Genomic DNA, 22,293 nt, shown 5'->3' with positions numbered 1-22,293 from the left:
TCAACATTTTAATTGCTATTTGTATGGGTATACTCCTAATAGGAGCATGTGTTTACTGTGGAATTCCCTGCATGAAAAGATTAATCAAAAAATTTGTTGATATATCTGTTACTAAAACTTTTTACCAAAGTGTTGAAATTAAAAGATTGATTTCAAATTATGCTTTTTCTGAAATATAAAACAAATGACTAGCTTAGCTGAAAGTCCTTAGAAGGGAAAAAGCTAAGAAATGAAATGATATTGTTTATGTTTCTAATAGAATGAAATGCATTAACAGGAGGGAGAATGTCAGAAAAATATGTATCTAGACATACAAACTGTTAGAAGAATATGTATTCAAATATATATATATTATTAGAAAAGTATGTATTCAAACATCTATAAACTGTTAGGGAAATGTGTGCTTTAGACATGAATAAATGTGCTCAAATCTATATGAAGAGCAAAGGTTGGAAAATAGTATAATATGTAATGCATTTAATTCTGTTTTACTAGAATAATAGTAGAAATGAACTTGCATATTATTGCTTGAAGCTTAGCTGCAGTGTGAATAAAGCTTGACCCTGAAATTAGCCAGCTCGGCTGGAACATGTCTTTCAGTGAATATTATTTTGCAAAGTTAGAAAATAATGAATCTGTCTGCATGTGTATCTTTTTCCTGCTTCCACCAAAGAGAATGGCCTTGTGAACACTACCGGTGATAAGAACCCAGCTGGTGAACAGAGAGACAAAGAACTGTATTAAAAAGACATTCATCCATTGTATTCGAACTAATATAAGAGCCTTAGATTAGCTACATCTTCATAAAGACATTGTGACTGACCAGGTGCTTTGCAAGGCTGTAATATTCTCATGGGAAAGAAACTTTTCAAAAATTGTAATGTCAGCATTTTTCTTATGAATGGTAGTGATGTAAAGGGCCTGTCACTGACCACGTCAGTGAGGTGGGCAAAAGCTGATTGTAAACATTATAAAATGGAGGGTAATTCCTCAATAAAGTTAGTCAAAATTCTGTACATGCTTGTGTATGGTTTTTTGCCTCCTAATGATCATTAGAGCATAAATGCATAATTGTTAGATATCTGAGCACCCTGCATTACTGTCTGTCATTTTTGAAATACCTAATGATTTTTACAGTCTGATTTAACAATTTATTTAACAGTTACCATTGTGGGTGGCCAGTGCTGTGCAGTGCTTGCCATGTATGTGTTCTATATTCCATAACGTGGACACTGTCTGGGGTGTGCACACATCCCACATGCATGTTCTGTGACAGGTGGAAGTGTACCTGGGGTGTCTGGGGCATGTTGTGTAGACAGACTGTTATCAGATGTGCCATTCCTGACCTCATGTGGGAGAACTGGAAATGGACACCAGGTTGACCCTGCACCTACATTGACAGCATGATACAGGTATTCCCTGGTGTCAGTGGCATCTGTCCATACAGGGCATGTATATAAGGCATGGTATGTCCTTTGTGGGTTACATTTGCTGGCTCTACAGTTTTTGCAGGCATCCAGTAGGGATCATAGTGAAGGAGCACTATATGCAATGATTTGCCTATTGTAGAGATGAGACAGGGTGCCATGTCCTCTGTAGTCTACCACAATCACACCATGGTTACTATCTGTGGGCAATATGCAGGGAACTGCCAACATAGTGGTTGTTGCCTAGCCAAGTGTGTTTGTGTTTGCGACAGGGGTGGAGAGTGTTCTCTGGGTAATACAAGGGTTGCCTATATTGTTCTCCAAGCCATGACGTCACATGTAGGGGTATGGATTGTCTACCCCAACCTCTCTGTTGTTTGACATCTGTTATCCTTGTAAGGTGGACATTGTGACATATAATCAGCCCACCATATAAGACATTTGCAAAACCCACTCCCCAATGAGTCCTGTTATTACACACTCACAACTACCTCCACACTGGATACATATGACAACCACACGCACGCACCAAGTCTCATAGTTGCCATATCTGGGATTAGAACTCCTACCTAAATAGTACATCGCACTACAGCATTACGCAGTTATAGCATGTGCCATGGAGATTACCGGGCTACTTTTTCCTCAAAGGTGTATTTCAAAGTGAATGACATCCGCAGGCTTGCCAAAGTAGGGCAATGGAAGTTGTAGTGACTGTGAATGGCCTCAAAAGCATTGATCCCTACACGGACAAACAAACACACACATTTTTACAGTTGCCATATCTGCGATTAGAACTCTTACCTAACTAGTACATCACACTACAGCATTACGCAGTTATAGCATGCACCACAGAGCTTACTGGGCTACTCTTCCCCCAAAAGTGTATTTCAAAGTGAATGACATCAGCAGGCTTGCCAAAGTAGGGCAATGGAAGTTGTAGTGACTGTGAATGGTCTCAAAAGCATTGATCCCTACACAGACAAACAAACACATACACAAAGTTTTACAGTTGCCATGTCTGGGATTAGAGCTCTTACTTAACTAGTACATCACACTACAGAATTATGCAGTTACATCATGCACCATGGAGATTACTGGGCTACTCCTTCCCTAAAGATGTATTTCAAAGTGAATGACATCAGCAGCCTTGCCAAGGTTGGGCAATGGAAAGTGTAGGTCATAGGTTCATAGGTCGGTACTAGGCTATCAGCCCTAGGGCCTACACATGCCTAGTCATGACAATCCCCTGGCTATGTCTTCCCACAATATTTATTTCCTGGTCCCCTGTCTAGCAGAGCAACTGACATGATCCCCGGGGTCAGTTTCCTATTTTCCATCCAATCGTCCAGGTTCCTTTTGAAGAGGTCCAAAGAGGCACTCTGCTTGACATGCATGGGCAGTCTATTCCAGAGTCTGGGGAGTCTCTGAGTCAGGAACACATCCCTCCAGCATGTATTGTTCATTGTGATGATAAGGTTTGGATCTCTGGAACATATGGCTGTGAGGGTTTGGATTTCTTTAAGTGTAGCATGTCCCACAGCTCAGGGTTTGACATGGCATTGTATGTTAAGTAGAGATTGCCTTTAAGTACACTAAAGGTGGAGGCGTGTCCATATTCATTAAGGATATCCACACCTCCAAGCTAGTTGCTCAGCATGATGCATCCGAGATAATCCAATTTCAACTAACTCTGGGCAAAACCGCAATCCAGATTGTAGCTTGCTACAGACCCCCCACCATGCCCCAGGATTCCCACTCCTCTTTTCTTGATGAACTGGAAAATATTAAAGTACAACCCAACACTCTAATAATGGGTGATTTCAACTACCCTACCATTAACTGGGAAAACTACTCATGTACCAACTCTTTTGCTCAACTTTTTCTGGAAATTATCAATTCCAATGCTTTGGATCAACTTATCCACACCCCCACCAGAGGCAGCAATATCCTAGACATGGTCATCACCAACATGGGTGACCGGTGTTCCACACCAGAGGTCAGCTGCTCATTGGTCAGATCTGATCACAAGCTAATCACCCTAGACATCCACGTCCTGCTCCCACCCCCCATTGGGAAAACAACCATAAAACATTTCTCCAAAGCCAACTTCACGCTTCTTAAGACAGAAGTGGCAAACTTCATGACACACATGCAGATGGACAATATAGGTATGACTACTGAATCCTACACAAATGCACTTTATAAGTGCTTACGTGAGTGCATGGATCATGCTATCCCTAACAGAACCAAGATGCTATCCTCCAAAAAAAGGAAGCCAATCTGGTGGCCTTCTGCCATAAACAAACTCTACAACAGAAGAATGAAACTGTTGCAAAAAAGAGTAAAATCCCACGATTGGAGGAACGCCCTGGTCAGCCTCAGTAAGAAGCTGAGATCCCTCATAAAATCCTCCAAAGCTAGTTATGAAAACAAAATTGCCACTTATTCTAAAGACAACCACAATGCATTCTATAGCTATGTCAAAAATCTCAGTGGCAACACTCAGATCTGCTCTGAGTTACAGCACAATGGCACTAAATATACAGAAACAACTGATATTGCCAATATCCTGGCAGATAGGTTCAGTGCTAACTTTACCCCCCTTTCACCCCCTAAAGGGCCCATCTTTATACCGGAAGAATGCAAAGCTCCTGTAATCATGGCTGCACAGGTAAAAACTTCACTCTCCAAAGCCATGAACACAGCATCAATGGGACCTGACAACATCCCAGGCTGCCTTCTACATGAACTACAGAATGAATTGGCACCCCACCTAAGTACCATGTTCAATCATAGCCTCACCTTAGGCTTTGTGCCCATTGATTGGTGCATCGCAACAGTTATCCCACTCCACAAAGGGGGGGCCACAACAGACCCCAGGAACTACTGCCCCATTAGCCTGACGAGCCTTGTCTGCAAGGCCATGGAACATATCATCATGGAACTCATAAACAAAGACATTGGAGATCTCCAAACCCTGGACCCCACACAGTTTGGGTTTGTAAAAAGCAGATCATGTCTCCTAAACCTGATAGACTTCTTTGAAGTAGTCACCAAAGCCATAGATGAGGGTAAGGTGGTTCACACAGCCTTTCTAGATCTCGCCAAGGCGTTCAACACCATCCCCCACTCTGGAATTATAGATAAACTCACTAAACTAGGTATAAATCCCTATGTCACAAGATAGGTTGCCAACTGGCTTACTGAAAGAACCCACACTGTGAAAGTAGCAGACTCCAAATCAGACTTCAGACCAGTGAAAAGTGGAGTACTGCAGGGTTCAGTCCTGGGTCCTCTCCTATTTGGTATCTACTTCTCTGAAGTACAGGCTAACACAGAAGGTCTTTGGCTAACTAAATTTGTAGTTGACTGCAAACTAGGAGCCATAACTGAAACTCTTAATGATGTGGACATCCTACAAAAGGGCCTCACTGAGACAGATGCCTGGTGTCAAAGACATGGTCTCAAGCTCAATGCCAAAAAGTGCATTGTCATCCCTTTTGGTAAAAATTCTGTACCCATGAACTACCACATAGGCGGTAGTCTACTTAACACTGAAAGTGTGATAAGAGACCTTGGGAAACAGGTGGACAGTAGTCTCTCCTTTGATAATCACATCACCAAAGTGGTCAGGAAATCCTTCTACATGGCACACCTCATCACAAATGGTTTCTCATCCAGAAAAAATAGGTCATTGTTCCCCTCTACTCATCACTCATTAGACCCATTATAGAGTACAACGCCCCTTTTGGTATGTACCTCACAACACATCTACAACAACTGGAAAGGCCGCAAAAATACCTCACAAAGAGGATTACTGGCCTCAAACAGATGCCTTATACAGACAGTCTCAAAAAACTCCAGCTTTACTCCATCGCATATCGCCTATTCAGAGGCGATCCCTGCCTAACATACAAAGCTATGTCAAACCCAGAGCTTTTGGACATGCTCCATTTAAAGAAATCCCAATCCCTCTGAGCTACATGCTCTAGGGACCTAAACCTTGTCATCACAATAAACAGAACATGCTGGAGGGATAGATTCCTGTCCCAGAGGCTTCCCATACTCTGGAACAGACTACCTATCTATGTCAAACAGAGGTCCTCATTAGCGCTCTTCAAGAAAAATCTTGATGATTAGATGGGTAATAGGAAATTCACCCCGGAGATCACTTCTGTGGTTCTGCTTGGCAGGGGCACAGGAAAATAATTTTCTTGGGTGGCGAAAGCCAGGGTACATTTTTGGCTAGGCTTGTATAGGCCCTAGGGCAAATAGCCTAGTACCTGCCTATGAACCTATGAACCTATGATATGTGACAGAGTATAGCTGGATGATTTTCAGATGGTCAGCATAGGGCATCTAGTTTAGCCCTGTGATTCTTTTAGTGAGGTATGTCTGCAGCCTTTCTAGTTGTTGCAGATGTCTTGTGAGGTACATACCTAATGGGCCATTGTAGTCTGTTCTGGGTCTACTGAGAGATGCCTACAGTGGGAGAATGGCCTCCTTTTTCCTGGATGTAAACCCCTTAGTGATGAGGTGTGCCACATAGGTGGATTTCCTGACTGTTGTGGCAATGTGGTTATCAAAGGTGAGATCACTGTCCACTTGTGTCCCTAAGTCTCTTATCACACTTTAGGTGTTTAGTGTACTGCCACCTATGTGGTACTTCACAGGTGCATGTCCCTTCCCAAAAGGGATAACTATGCATTTCTTGGCATTGCTCTTGAGGCCATGGCTCAGGCACCAAGCATCTCTTTCTGTAAGGCCCTTCTCTAGAATAGCCACATCATGTGAGGATTCAATATTGGCTCCCAGTGTGCAGTCATCTGCGACCTTTGTTTGCCAGAGTCCCTTACTGTTGGCCTGTACTTCAGAGCAGTAGATGCCAAACAAGGGCAGTCCCAGGACTGAACCCTGAGGTACTCCAACTTTCACTTGTCTGGGGCTAGAGTTGGTGTCATCTACATTTACAGTATGGGTTCTGTCAGTACAGCAGATGGCAGCCCATTGGGTGACATAGGGGTTAATGGCCATCTTGGTACATTTATCTATGATTCCAGAGTGGGGGATGGTGTCAAAGGCCTTGCACCTTACTCTCATCCACAGCTCTGGAGACTGATTCAAAGTTGTAAATCAGGTTCAGGTGACATGATCAGCCCTTCACAAACCCAACCTGGTCAGGGTCCAGTGTTTGCAGTTTGCCAATGTCTTTGTTTTAATTTCCATGCTAATACATTCCATGGCCTTGCAGATCAGACATGTACTGCAGGGGCTATAGTTCCCAGGATCCAAGGTGGATCCCCCCTTATGGACTGGGATAACTGTAGCTGTGCGCCACACAGTGGGCACAAAGCCTGAGGTGTGGCTATGATTAGACATGGCACGTAGGTGAGGCACCAGTTCATTTTGTAATAAATGTAGTACACAGCCTGGGATGTTGACTGGTCCCATGGCTGCTGATGTCTTAGCTCTGAAGAGTGTGTTTTTTACCTGTGTGGGCGTTATTACTGGAATCTGGCAATCTTTCAGTGTTGAGATTGGCCCTTTCAGGGTTGGCAGGGGGGTGCACTTGGCACTGAATCGATCTGCCGGAATATTGGCAATATCCTTGGGAGCAGTATATTTAATACCATCCTGTTGTAGCTCAGAGCAGATCTGAGCATTGCCATTTAGATTCCTGACATAGCTATGGAACTGCTTGCAGTTGTCTTTGGCATCTTTAGCTATATTATGTTCAGAATTAGCTTTGATTGATGTTATGAGGGATCTCAGATTCTTTCTGTGGCTGGTAAGTGAGTATTTTGCATCCTGGAAATTCCCTTGTTTCTGCAACAGTGTCTTCCTTTTGTTGCACAATATGTTTATGACAGGGCGGCCACCACATTGGCTTTCTTTTCTTGATGGGGAGCATCTTGGTTCTATATTGGATGGCACAATTCATGCACGTGTTGATGTGATCATACAGTGCCTTCATGTAGGATTCAGCAGTTGTCCTTTCAGTTCCCATCTGCATGGGTGTCATGACGTTAGTCACGTCTGACATGTGCAGCAGGACGTTGGCTTTGGAGATGTGTTTTACAGAGGTTTCCTTATTGGGGTTTGGGGGAGGGATGTGGATGTTAAGGGTGGTTAGCTTATGGGCAGACCTGACCACCGATGGAGTGACCAAAGGTGTGGAGCATTGATTTCCCATGTTGGTAATGACCAGGTCTAGGATATTTGAGCCCTTGGTGGGACTATGGGTTACTTGATACAGGGTATTGGGAATTATGACTTCCAAGAACCATTAGGTACACGTGTTGATACACAAGTAGTTTTCCCCGTTAATGGCAGGGTAGTATGAGTCACCCAGTATTAGGGTGCTTAGTTGTATCATAATATTTCCCAGTATGTTTCAAAAGGTGTAGTGGGAATCTTGGGGCATCATGGGGGATCTGTAGCAAGCTATACAATTTGGATTGCAGTCTGACCTAGTGTTAGTTGAACTGGGGGTATTTCAGATGCATTCTGTTGGGCAAGTAGCCTGGGGGTGTGAATATCCTTGGTGAATATGGATGCTCCTCCACCGTTATTGTTTTGGTCCTGGTTGGGTGGTCAGCAGGTGTGGTGAGAGCTGCACCTGGTATTGCAGGGGTGCTCTCTGGAGCCTTGGATCAGGTCTCTGTTACTGCACAGATATTGATGTTCTCCATTTTTAGGAGTGCCTAGTGACTGTGAATGGCCACAAAAGCATTGATCTCTATACACACACAGCCAAACACACACCGAGTTTCACAGTTGCCATGTCTAGGATTAGAACTCCTACCTAACTTGTACATCACACTACAGTATTACACAGTTATAGTATGTGCCACAGAGCTTACTGGGCTATTCCTTCCTCAACAGTGTATTTCAAAGTGAATGACATCAGCAGCCCTGCCAAAGTAGGGCAATGGAAGTTGTAGTGAGTGTGAATGGTCTCAAAAGCATTGATCCCTCTACAGACAAACACACACATAATTGCCATGTCTGGGATTAGAACTCCTACCTAACTAGTACATCACACTATAGCATTACACAGTTATAGCACACACCACAGAGCTTATAGGGCTACTCCTTCCCCAATGGTGTATTTCAAGGTGAAGACATCAGCAGACTTGCCATAGTAGGACAATGGGGAGTGCAGTGTGTCTGCATGGGCCATAACATATTCATCTGGAAGCAGACACAACACTCAGGCACACACAGGTTTATATTTCACAGGTATGTGTATACAACTGCTAGATGACTACTGACTTCTACAGTCATGTCACACAGTTATCACAAGCACCGTAGATAATATAGTGCTGAGGGATACCAGAGGCAAATGTCTACAGTGATTGACTTTTGCACATCATATGGTTTTAACTAATTGGGTGTGTGCTGGGTAGGACAGGCCTCATGATGGGAGGCTCTTTGTCACTGTCTGTCACTCTCTTTCACACATCTATGTATGTGTAATTTTGGCCTATTATAGTGTGTTGTCCTTGGATATATGTGTGTATTCCTATCCAATGTGTGTGCATAGCATGACTGGTGTGTAATGAGGAGTGTGTGCACAAACATCTGTGACTGTCAGATATGTATAGTACACTGTTGTTGCTAGATATGGGCTTCATTTCTGTAAGTGTGGGAGCATGCCCACTATGACCTTCTGTATTGAATGTGTGAATCCATTCCGGGTAGGTTGTTCTCCAGTGCAGGCTTTTGTGTCCTCCACCTACAGCTAGGAAACCTGTTTCTGGGGGATATCTGTAGATCGGTTGACAATATGGGGTCAAAATTGGCAAAAGATAGTGGGTTACTGTGGGTAATTGTGTTTGTGCTGCTTCTGCTAGATGGTCTTGGTGTTAGCAGAGATATTCAGACATATGTACTGTTTTACACTGTAAGGTTTTATGGCAAGTACTGTCAGGTATACATATTTGCTTGCAGTAATGTTCTGGGGAACCCTGGGTGAATGCAGCTGTGTCCAGTATTGTGGTATGTAGGCTGCGGACCACAATACTGGACACAGGGTGAATGTAGGTGTGTCCAGTATCATGGTCTACAACCTACATATTCTTGCACAATCATGCCATTTTGGAGAGGAAGCTGCAGACTATTGCTGATAGGTCTGTGTAAATGGTTCAGCACCTTGGTACAGTGGTGGCTGAGGATTCCATGCTTGTACATCCATCAACGTGACAGTATGGCCATATCCTGCTGTGGCCATACCTCACAGCTGTACAGATTCACACAGGTTACCCAGAGGCAGGGGTCATAATTCTGGACATTACCCCTTCACATTGTGGTTTACGAGCATGTTTGTAGCCACCCATTCCTGTGTTTGCAGGCAGGGATAGTATGTGCACACAGCTGAGTTTCAGATTTCACACACTCCATGCCCCTAACCCCCTCTCTGTTATTCTATCCTCTTCCAAACATTATGCAAACATTATCTGATAAGTTTCCTATAGTTATCACCTCATCCCAGCAGTAATTTGTTATTGGTCCACAGTTCATGCAGTAGGACATGGTAGACATGTTACTGGGATTTGTCCACATGGCCTTGCATTTGAGTTCTGTGGACTGTGTTATGTTGTTATTTGGGAATCTATGACATAACATACATTGACAGCACGGGTGAGACACAGGCCTTTGGCAGAGAACTGTAAGGCATTTGGTAGCGATGCAGGCCAGCTGAAGCAGGCCATTGCATTGTGTCACTCCTACAGTCCCAGACTGCAAGACACTATATTCCCCTGGGGTGACAGGGTAGGTATGCAAGGTGTTAATGCCAAAACTTTATGTAATTATTGATCCAGTGCTGTGGATGCTGGCAGGGTGCAGCTTATAGCTAGGGACACACCTGCATGGGTCACCTCTTCTGCATGCTGCATTCTTTGGCTATTGCCTTAAAGAGGTGGGGGTAACATTGTACTCATCCCCAACAGCAGGGATAAGACCTGCGAAGTACCTGTGGGTGATGGTGGGGTGAGCTGGGTGCATGTGTGCTATGGACACTACTTGCATCTGACTCACAGATATGCATGGGGCATTCCACTTATGCTGGCTTGTGCAAAGACATCAGCAGTTTCTCAATACTTCATACCTGTGACATTTGTGGTCTGCCAGTGTTTGGCCAGAAGACATTGGTATTCCATACTACAAACCCAACTAATGTGCTGCTAACCTGTATGTACATTTCCAAATGTGTGTCTATTTGACAGTAACATATTATACACTCTCTGTCTGGGGTACTTCCTCCTGTGTACTGTTTGTATGTGAGGGTCCACATTCATGCCATGTCCATCTTTCAGATGGTGACAGCTGTTACATCTAAACATTTACTATGGCTTACTGCTGAAATGTGTTTTTCTCCAATGCATTGTGTTTGGCACTGCAATTGTGAGAACTTGGCCCTGTCATTGGTAGTACTGCCCAATAGCCTCCAGGACAAACCTCACCATGCCTACATACTGACCACTCTCACACAATATACAACACACACTAACCTAACACATGCAGCCCTTCATATTGTACACATGCTACAATCTATCCTGCTACGTTGACCGGCTCAGGTAATCTGTGTTCCACTTTTATTATACCTACACATACATGTTACTACATTCCTACATAGATTGTGGGGGGGGGGTGCACACCTGACACTTGTACACATTTGCTATGACTGTACTGGAATTTCAGATACTCCATTTCATTTTTTATTCTGATCTATCATGCTGACTAGAGGCATATCAGTGTACTACATTTCTTAGGTTTGATTGACCTACATTTCAGTTTCAGACTTCTTACCCTTCAGAACTAACATCCCAATGCCTTACTTGTTGTAGTCTGTCTGTGTAGGTCTGGCTGGGGGGGGATGTTCTCCATAGCCATCAATCAGAGGCCTTAGCACAGCCTTTGTTTGTGTTTTTATATGCCTATCCTGCTGGCTGAGACTGTTGTTGGGTATGTGAGCCTCCCTGACTGGCATGTGTGCGTCCTATGGACACACATTTGGCCCACCACATTTCCTGCAGTGAGTTTTGTCACCTTATCTAGTACTGGCTGCTATGGTGACACCAGTATTTGTTACAGATGTCATGCTGCCACTATAGGTGTCTACTATCTGCTGGCATCCCATTCAGCCACCCGATTTCCTTGCATGCTCACATCCACACCATAGATAACAAGTAACAAAACATACTACTCCATTTGGTAATTGATAGGGCGGGTGACTTACCTTGTGGCTGTGCCAGTATTGAGGATGGTGCTGGAGAGCTGACTATGTCAGATGCACATAGTAGACTCCCTATATATGGTTAAGCACAGGTAGTGTCATGTTTGGTATCCCTTTTACTGTATGTGTGAATCAGAGTGTCATTCCCTGGGATCCTACCATGTCAGTGCATGTGCTATGTGTTGCCTGTTTGCCACGTCCTGGGCATATTGGGCATGCCTCCTTTTGCCTACTGGGGCAGGCTCAGGTTGTTCCTCCTCCAAGTCACTCTGTGCCTGTGCAGGCCTTGGCAATGGTGAGGGGCTGTGTGACTCTGCCCAATGCTGTTCCTGCTGCAGCTGTTTCCTCAGGATCATATTTTGTAGCGTGGCACATATGATGACGATTTGGGTACATGTAGCTGGTGAGTACTGCAAGGCTCCACCAGATATTTCCAAGCACCGGAACCATGACTTGAGCATCTCAAACACATGCTCTTTTATGATTCTGGTCTGTGCATGTGACTCATTATGGAGTTCTTGTTCTGGTGTGTGTGCAGGGGAAGTCCTTGTGGATGATGTAGACCCTACACCGCTCACTGGGTGGTACATTGATGCATATGTGTGTGCAGTCTATAGCACCCACTACCACAGGGTATTCTGCTATTTGGTGGAAGAGATGCATATTGCTGGTCAACGCCCCACTGCTGTTGTGGAAATATACGTGCTCATTGGCATGTGCTGACATAGCATCCAGGAACTGGTGGAGTACCCTGAATGCTGATGCCTGTGAGATCCCCAAGATATCCCCAGTTTGCTTTTGGAAGGTACCTGTGGCTAGTATTCTTAGGCCTTCACATACCTTGGTATCCACTGGGATGGGTTCCCCTCTGTTGGTTCTGTGTGTGAAGTGTGGCCGGCACAACTCAACAATTTTCTGTAGGAGGCCCCTGTCCACCCTATAGCGCTCACTATCTCCAGCTCATGTAGGCCCTGTTACGTTACCCTGGATTCTTCTTCTCCTCACTGTGGGTTGGTCATCAGCATTCTCATCCTCACCACCCTCAGCCTCTTCTACATGTTGATCTATGAGAGCTGCTGCAGCCCCAATCATTTTGTTGCTTTTGTTTGGTAAAATTAGCCCACTTGTGCACACCAGTGCTGTAGAGTTTGTTGGAAAAAACATAGGGAAAGGTGTTTGTATAGTTTATAGTAGTGTGCTGGGCTGGGCTGCTATGTAATTGGCTGATTCTGATACATTTCACCTACCAGCTATGCTAGTTCTCCTTGATTACCTTCCTATTGCTGTTTTCCCTTCCCATTGCCGTCTTGTTTCAGCCCAGGGGTACACAGTGCAAACACAGTGTTCAGATATGCATGGAGCTGCTATTTCCTGGTTTACTTTTTTTTCCCTTTTAAACATGGTGCGCAGCGAGAACATCCTCTTAGGCATTGCAATGGGTGCTTGGCAGCTTCAGACACACCCTCTTGCTTAGCTCTGCTAAGCTAAGGGCAAACCTGAGCCACAGGGCTCCGAGAAGCTTACAGTATGCCTGACACACCCCTCTATGATGTCAGCTAGCTCTTAGGCTTGCACCATGTCTTCCTGCACCTACATGGTTGGGTGCAGGTTAGCCATGAGGGGGAATCTGGGATTCAGTATGATTCCCCTCATTTGCATAGGATTGTCTGCTAATGCCTACTTACAAGTCTGACACTGAGCCTTCCCCCTTAGCAACCATTATTCACTGGCCATGTTGTCTTCTGCCTGCCATTGAGTATAATGGCAAAATTGTGAGTTTGGATAACATGCTTTTTTCAAGGTTTTTTTTTATTTTTGGGCTGATCCCGTTTGAGTGCCACTGCCATACGCTTAAAAGGCTGAAATCAGCCAAAAAAAAAAATAAAAGTTATTTTTTTTATTTTTGAAACTGGTTTCCATGCCAATGGCCATATATTTGGCCAGTGGCATGCTTTACACATCATATTCACCCTTTATTTGGAGCTGTCATGGCTTCATTTTGTAGTTTGCAAAAATGTAGTTGGTTACTAACCGATTACATTTCTGCAGATTACACTAGTCCTGCACAGCCAACTGTTAGCTTCCTGGATCACAAATTCACCTAATCTGCATGTTTGTCACCTGCAAATGGGGTGATTTGCATACAGAAGCTGTGTCCATGCAGAAATAGTGCAAGAGTGCTCATGCACATCCTGGGAGCTTGTTCCTGGATCTCTCGGTGGCCATATTGCCTCCAGCAGCTCCTGCACTATTCCTGCATGCCGTGCAGGGCTTGCTGAATCCCGGGGTCTGTCTATCCCAGTGTGCAGTAATGTTGTTTCAATCATCCAGTTTATCTTCAGTAAATACTAAAAAAAGAGCATACAGCATAAACATTTACTCTTTGCTGTACAAAATACCTCTCTTTTACATAAACTACGAAAACTGCTAAATGTGCTTATATTACAATTGAATATTCCTCATCAATCTGGACAGTGTCAAAGGACTTCTTTATTTTAGAAAAAAAATTATATTAAAATGAACCCTTGTAAAGGAACAGTGTGGCCTGTTTTGTAGTATGTACAATCAATTAATAAATGATAATATTTTCTTTAAACTATGTGGCCCACAGCATATCAGTTCACTTTCAGAATGTGACTCTGTTAATGTGCTATGCAAACATTTCCCCTGCTATTCTAAGGTGAGTTTTCTGTCTAGCTCCATTTGATCAAAACTGATTTAAAGTATATTTGGAGATGGCCATAACAAAACATATTTCGTACTAACAATTATAATTTGGTGTGTGTATGTATGTATGTATGTATGTATGTATATATATATATATATATATATATATATATATATATATATATATATATATATATGTATATATATATATATATATATATATATATATATATATGTATATATATATATATATATATATATATATATATATATATATATATATATATATATATATATATATATATATATATATATATATATATATATATATATATATATGTATGTATATATATATATATATATATATATATATATATATATATATATATATATATATATATGTATATATATGTTTATACTGTTTTTTGTAAAAGCTTTTATAAATGAAGTTCAGAAAATACTGCATAGATATGGAAGCTTTTTTATACTACAGCTCTGGGATCAACAGTAAAGTAATCTTTTTAACCTAATCACCTCCATTAATAACTACAATAGAAGAAATCTGTCTCCTTGTTATATAATGGAGGTTGTTATATCTAAATGTTGCAAGGAAGCTCACAGAGTGAAATCTGTGCACAGAAGAGTAGCACACAGCCTAGTACTGAATAGTCACCAGGGGACTTTTGAAGAAATGTTAAAGGAACATCCATACCTCAGAAGGAGGAAAAGTGGGCTAGAAATATTTGGCTCTGCTACATAGGTTCATAGGTTCATAGTTTGGTACTAGGCTATCAGCCCTAGGGCCTATACATGCCTAGCCATAACAATTCCCTGGCTATTTCTTCCCACATTATTTACTTTCCTTACATTGCGTAAGCCTAGGTTTTAACCTCACTGACCCATCATCCCAGTTGAACAGCATAGCAGTTACAGATAAAAGTGCATTTTAAAAGTATTAAAAAAATGCACACCACACCACCCTGGATATGGGGCTCTACCCCTACAATCTGCTCTGAAAACATCCTACCTGGAATGTCCCACAATTTAAGACAAATGGAATCCTGCGTGCCTATCTGTTATTGTGACAATGTAATTAATGGTGGTGAAATAGTGAAGCAGGGTGTTTCACATGGTGAAAAGTTGAAGAACACATAGGCATAAGTGGGAGAGAGATAAGGAGTGATGTTAGGAAGTGTTTTTGATTAGAGTTGTAGATTTAAGAAATATTGTTCTTAACGAGAGCAGGAAACAAAGAATATATGTAGAATTCAAGAACTTATGTGGGAGATATAAAGTTACTCATTCTTACTATAGAACTAACTTGAACATTGAAAAACTAGGAACTACATTTTATCTGCAAGTCAAGAAAATGAGCAGTCAGCCAATGCTAAGTATTCCTTACCTACTAGTGATATTAATGTTCCTGTTTATTTAAATGTCTGGTGTCATGAACTCCGGATCATAACACTCACACTAGACAAACAGTTGAGTTTCAGTGCATTCTATGAAGCTACCGTGTACTAGTATTTGATTCCTACTTCTTTAAAGTTCCCACTACCTGCTGGATTGTTTGTTTGTTCTGCTCTGTACTGCAGTTTAATTTATCCTCTCTTTTCTTTATTAATGAACACAATGAACTTGTCGACATGTAGAATAGCATCATATTTGTTAACCAAAGAATTTTTTAAATGCATAAGCTACCTTTTTAAATTCTGGAAGAGGGTTACTGAAGTCCACTTGTAAGAAATTTCCAAACACAGGCACAGCCCAGGGTCCTGGAGGAAAATTTTTAGGTCGTGACCATCTCCATAAGAATAGTGCCAGAAGAACAAAAATTAGAGCAGTCCAAAGAGGAGTCATTCTGAAGGAAGGGAAAAAGACCAAGTTTTGACCTCTGCAACTTATCCAGGAGGTTTAATGTACAGCAGCTGTATCACAGACCACTTACATGTTACAGCTCCCTTCTTTTGTTATATTTGTGCTGCGAAGTAAAGTTTAAATGAGGACAGCCAATCCAGTTGATGCCAATTATACGTCCCACCTTCTCTTCACTCTTCTATGTAATGTTATCAGTCAGTGATAAAGGAAACAGCTAGCCTATTCAGCCTGCCTGCAGAAGGAACTTGGATGAGTGGGTTTGCCTAAGTAATTGCTTTTAAAAGCTAAACATGCTATTAATTTTAATTCATTTTTATGGAGTTTTTAGCAGAAATATCCTGCATGTGTATGCTAGGTGAACCCCTGCACCTCCTTCACATGGCTTAAACCTCTTTTATTTACATTTTATTAGAGCAATCGTTTTTTTTTTTTATTTGGCACAGGTAACTTAAAATGTTTAACTTAATTCCTAGAAAATACTTTTGACAACTGCTGTTGCAGAAATTACATTTTACATTCATTTAGCTTGCCACATAACATGATTTTGAGGAACAATCCAAATCCTAAGCAGTATGACAGAGTTTTTTTAAAGCGTTAGAATTATTCAAAGCGTAATTTGTTATAATCTCAAATATCAGACTCTTTAAGTACCAGAAAATGTCCCTGACACTTGTACCACATCCATGGTCTGGAGTAGGTCCTGCTAAGACCTGTAGCACCTTGCTTCCTGAATGTGTTTGGTTTCTTTTGTTCTTGCACTCCAAAGAGTTCATCTGCTGTAACTGAAGAAATGAGATGTTAAAGAAGTATTTATTATGCAAACTGTTAGATATTATGAATATAAATATGCTGAAAGATAGAGCATAGAATAAAATGTTTGCTTGAATATATGTATAGAGTTTAGCAATGTAAAATGTGCATTCATACTATATGTATAACAGACAGGCTTCTCTACACAGCATCAAAAAGAAAAGCCTAACAAAGCAATATTGGAAAGAATGGATTATATGATTTTCTCATGTTTGCAGAACAAATATCTATTAACAGACATCCTTTTTTATAAATTCAGCAATACGTGATGTTTTTCCAGTAGGAACAGCTTATACAGATGTTTCCTTTCAGAATGGCATCCTCACATCAGCAAAAGTGCTTAAATCACAAAAGGACAATAGAAAAGCCAGAAAAATATACTGAGGAAATAACAACTTGTGTGTGTGACTAGCTCTGTATATAGCTATTGTAGTAATTCAGTTATGTGAGAGAAGGACAGAGAGAGGTACTTTGTAGAAGTCATCATTCATATCTGTAATGAAGGAAAACTTTGTAAATATATGCTACAAATCTGACAGACTATGTGTGGTTTGTTATAAAATAAGTTATCTGTAACTGTGCTTATAGCTGCAAAATATATTTCTTTATCAGTGTGCAATTTGAAAGGCTTGGTGCTTTAAACAGACTACAGATGGAGTCATGATGTGTCTCTGATTCAGCAGTAAACAGCACAGCAAGACTGTGTGTCTTAAGAAGACTTCAAATCCCACAGCAAGCAGTAAGCAGAGTAGAGCAGCTCAATATAATTTTTCACAAACTATCACAGAAAAATAAATAAATTGCCTTATAACTGTGGCCTTTATTTTAGCTGTCCTGGCCCTTCTGTGTTTGAAAGTGATACATTTTGTTCCTAGAAATGCCACATTACAGTTTGCACAAAGGCTATTTATTCAAATACTGCCCTTCCCCCAGTTTTGTTATTTTCCCACAGCCCCTCTGTGAGGCACAATTACCTAATTTAAACATCCTAGTCATGACTGTATTCTGTAGGGCAGGGTTTATAGTTAGACAACGTATAAAAAAGCTTTCTATGCAGCTGTATGTGATTATCTGTCCTTATTGCTGTGGTAAATGTAGCAGCTGTATTTGAGCAGTAACACCCTGATGATGCCTTGTAACCATGATTCATGTTAAACAACTAATTACTGATACGACTTTTGCATGATGATCATGAAATCCATTTTGTTTTATCAGACTGTATTTTCTCAAGCTTTTTTTATGATGAAAAAAATAAAAACAAAAAAAAAGACCCTGATGAGAGCACTAAAATTTCTGGCTATGTGAAGTGAGTGCAAAAAATTTGAAAATATAGAATTAGAGCTGAGCACAACATGCTATATCTCATGTAGGAAGGAATTCATAAAGGTACCATAACCCGTTTGGTATTCAGCAATGGCCCTAACATGGTGCTCTACATGAAGACGTACAGCACCACATATGGCAGGTTTGGTACCCATGCTGTATGCTAATGAAGAAGTCTGTGGAGAGGCATATGTTAAGTAACTATGTGTTCTTTCCCCAGGAAATTCCACGGGGAAGGCATCTACATGCTGAGGAGTTCAAGAAATTGCCCACCCAGCCACTCCCACCATGCTGAGACAGTGAACAGGACATGTTTAACTACGTAACATGAGAGGAGTATAGGGATCAGGGGAGGGGTGAGGGGAGAACCACTAACATGGCAGATTACTTTTAAGTTACACAATGTCAGCAAATTCAATACAGGGATCAGGACTGGGGAAACACTAGACAGCAGGGATTCTACAATTGTACCAACAGAAGTAAGGGGATTGTGGGGTGGGAGGAGCCAGTAGCCACCGAGAAACTACAATGGTACTGTAATGACATGTAAACTATTACTGGAAGTGTGGTGTGGGTGGTGGTGGGAACACTAGATACCAGAGCAATTACAATTGTACCATAATGGCACTGCAGCTATTCAAGGAGCAGGGGGTTGGGGTAACCATGGGAGGAGGCAGACATATCAGGGATAGGTGTAGGGACTGTGGAGTGTGAGTGTGTGTGTGTGTGTGTGTGTGTGTGTGTGTGTGTGTGTGTGTGTGTGTGTGTGTGTGTGTGTTTGAATGTATACTTGTGTGTGTGTGTGACAGAGTAATGGAAGAGGAAAATAAGAGCCTACATGATCAGCAGTTTAGTATTGCAACACACATAGTGGTAGTAACTATGATTCAAATATATTGACACTAGGTCTTTCCTCATCATAACTAGCATGTCTCTAAATGGAAAATGTCCACATTGTGGGAGCAGGGCCTTTTTAACTTGAGCTGTACTGATCACACTAAGCCCTTTTATAAGTTATTGGACTGACATTCAAAGTTGGTAACTATTGATTTCAACTAATTATTCCACCCTAGAGAAAAATGCTTAGCAGTGAGTTTCAGTTTCAAAAGGCATTGTCAGAGCAATATCTGCAATAACTAATGACTTTTTTAAGTGTGGACAGTTGTTTTCTAAATAAGCAATGTTATTTTTTTATTGTGTGGTCTGACTCAGAACTTGGCAATCTTTCCTTCAATTAATACAAGTATATGCATTTCCACTATGCTGTCACACGTTACTCATGCATCACACATGAGAATTCATGAAACAGGACCTTGTCAAGTCACACACATACATGGTTGACCATTCAGTGTTTAATCTACCTCTCTATAATTAATGAGCATATCACAAATGCTCCTTCTGTGGCAAGGAGGAAAAAACACCTATGGGGAAGAATATGCATTCTCTATTTACATAATTTTGAATCCCACATTGTACAAATTACTTTTATCAGTGTGTAAAGCCCCACAAAAAATGTGTCAAGTCATAAAATTTATACCCCCCAAGACATGACTTAAAAATCAAATCATCTAATAGGTATAGCAACAGACAAGCCATAACTTAATGCCAACTGTCACATTACCCTTCCTATTTCATAAACTGCCTTCCTCTCTGTTTGGCATTGTTGCTTTCTGCTTAACATTGCAGAAACTTGGTTGGCATGATTCTGCAGGTTTGCATACTAGACGTAAAATATGATAGCATGAACTGGCAGGAAAGTACTTTAACTTTTGTTGAATGACTTGTGCAGACATGGCAGCAGCTAGAAAGGAAGATTTCTAATTTAGGGCTCAAAGATGGGATGTAGAGGAGTGCAGAATTTTCAGTTCATTCCGCATAAAGTGCCACAGCCACAGGCTGCTGCAGGGGGACTATACCAGTTGGCAATAGAAATCAGAGGCTTGAAACAGTCTAGTCAAGGCTGTTTCCAGAGCAAATGGCATTCCACACACTGGGAAGCAATGCAGGCACCATTACAATGACTTGAAATTGCTCAAGCAGGAACAAGTCAAGTGGCTGGATGCGTTTACGACTGCTGACATCCCTCAGTTGTGCACATATACAGATAAAGATACTTTAAATTATATACAAAGTTGGAGATAGTCAAGACTGGTATGCATTATGCTTTTCTCTTTTTCTCTCCTGTTTTTGTTTTAGAGCTGTCCAGGAGATTTCAATGAACAGAAAGGCCCACGCTGAATACTAAGAAAGACTGAGAGAAGCAAAGGGTATGTATGCAGCACAAATTAACAATTATTTTATGAAACATATTGTTCTTCCATACATTACTAGCCAATTAAGCATGCTTATCTTAACTGTAAAATCAAGCATGAGTGCTTCATTCTGTAGCTCAAGGTTATTGCAGGAGTCAGTTATAACAGTGTATTCAGATGTTGTGGATTCAGATCCTACAAGTAACAAATACATACTAAAAATATTAAATAATGCTTTCAACAAAATTGGCATGAATGCCATGTTGTTAGCTTAAAAGCATATGTGCAGTATATGCATATTTCAATGATTATTTGGAACAATTCTCATCCTATTTTGGATTTTTAAAAAGTATAGTTAACATAGAAGTAAAATATATATTTTTATTGTATTGATTTATTGTTTATGAGATACAATAGTACTAATATTTGTTTCTCTTACCCCACCCCTTATCTTTCTTTTTTATTTTTTATGTGTGATCACACCCTTCTGTAGTCATACTTTTCTGAAAACTGACAAAATGATTTCCAGCATAGGGAGGCAGGCAAGCCACTGTGGCTCAGCCTGACACCCCTTCAATTACTGCTGCATCAACAGCCAGCACATATAGGATGCAACTTGGCAGTACTGCCTCTGCAGCTCCTGCACTACCTGGGCCCTCAACATCAGATAGGTTTACTCAAGCAGCTGGTACAGTGGTATCCTCTGGGAGTATTGGTGGAGATGGGAATTTTGTCCACCCCAGGAACTGCCAGGTATGATGTGTGAAGACATAGAATGTACCACTGGTGCATGCCTCAGCTGTATGGAGAAGATGATTGTTGGAATGTTGAGAAAACAAAAACATCAAGCACTTCAACAGGAGGCTGAGGAAGGGGACAGTGAAGACAGTTCTGAGGGTGAGGACTAGATTCTAACTTTCCCCATTCTTGATGGGTATGGACTTCTGATGTTTCCCTTCCTATCCCCAATCATGGTGTTCCCCAACCATTTGTGTCCCTCACCATCTCTGTCTCTGTCTTGTTTGTCCTGTTTGTCTGCACCTGCTTCCTCACCTACCCAACTTACCCGAGCCTGACATACCTATGTCCCTTACCCAACATTACGCTCTTTTGTAAATAAGATAAAGAAACTGGGCACCTGTCCCGCAAAAAAAAAAAAAAAAAATCCATCCCATACATAACTCTCCAGTTCACAAATGTGTCTTCTCGACACACTTGATTCAGTCTAATTCACTATGCTACATGATTATGTTGTTGTCACCCATCTCTGTTGAGGTGACAGTCCAACTTTATCAGATTTTCTATCCATGATCATATTATACTGTAGAAGAAGTGGATAGCTATGGTTATTTCCTAATTTCCTCCTGCACATTCTTATATTGCTTCCCTTTGTTCTTCTCCCACTTGCCCCCAAATTTCACCACATTCCTATCTACCCCATTGTCACACCTTTTATCTAGTCAAGGGATAGTGTGGTTACCTCTGTGCAATGTTTCATAGTACTACCTTTACTCTGATATAACTATGTGTTCCTTTAGCAATTGCTGTGCTAAAGGAACACACAGTTACATCAGAGTAAAGGCAGTACTATGAAACATGTACTCTAACATTTATTTAGACTGCTGAATGTATAAAAATGCAAATCCCTCTATGTACTATTGACATAAATCAATTGACTCTTGTTCATTTTATACAG

The 22,293-nt window shown here is 41.3% G+C and overlaps 1 protein-coding gene across 1 annotated transcript in view; it reads right to left on the bottom strand.

Moving 5' to 3' along the window:
* Positions 1-16,322, bottom strand: part of LOC122808563 (cytochrome P450 2J2-like) — a 555,879-nt gene extending 539,557 nt beyond the window's left edge. Inside the window, exon 1 of the mRNA XM_044079519.1 lies at positions 16,036-16,322. Coding sequence (XP_043935454.1) covers positions 16,036-16,194 — 159 coding nt within the window. The 5' untranslated portion in view covers positions 16,195-16,322. The remainder of the gene's footprint in view (positions 1-16,035) is intronic.
* Positions 16,323-22,293: the final 5,971 nt, after the last annotated feature.

Source organism: Protopterus annectens, chromosome 8.part0, assembly GCF_019279795.1.
Source record: "Protopterus annectens isolate FY-2018-M chromosome 8.part0, PAN1.0, whole genome shotgun sequence".
NCBI lineage: Eukaryota > Metazoa > Chordata > Ceratodontiformes > Protopteridae > Protopterus > Protopterus annectens.
The sequence above is the reverse complement of the archived record's forward strand: the minus strand, read 5'-3'. Positions and strand labels throughout refer to the sequence as shown.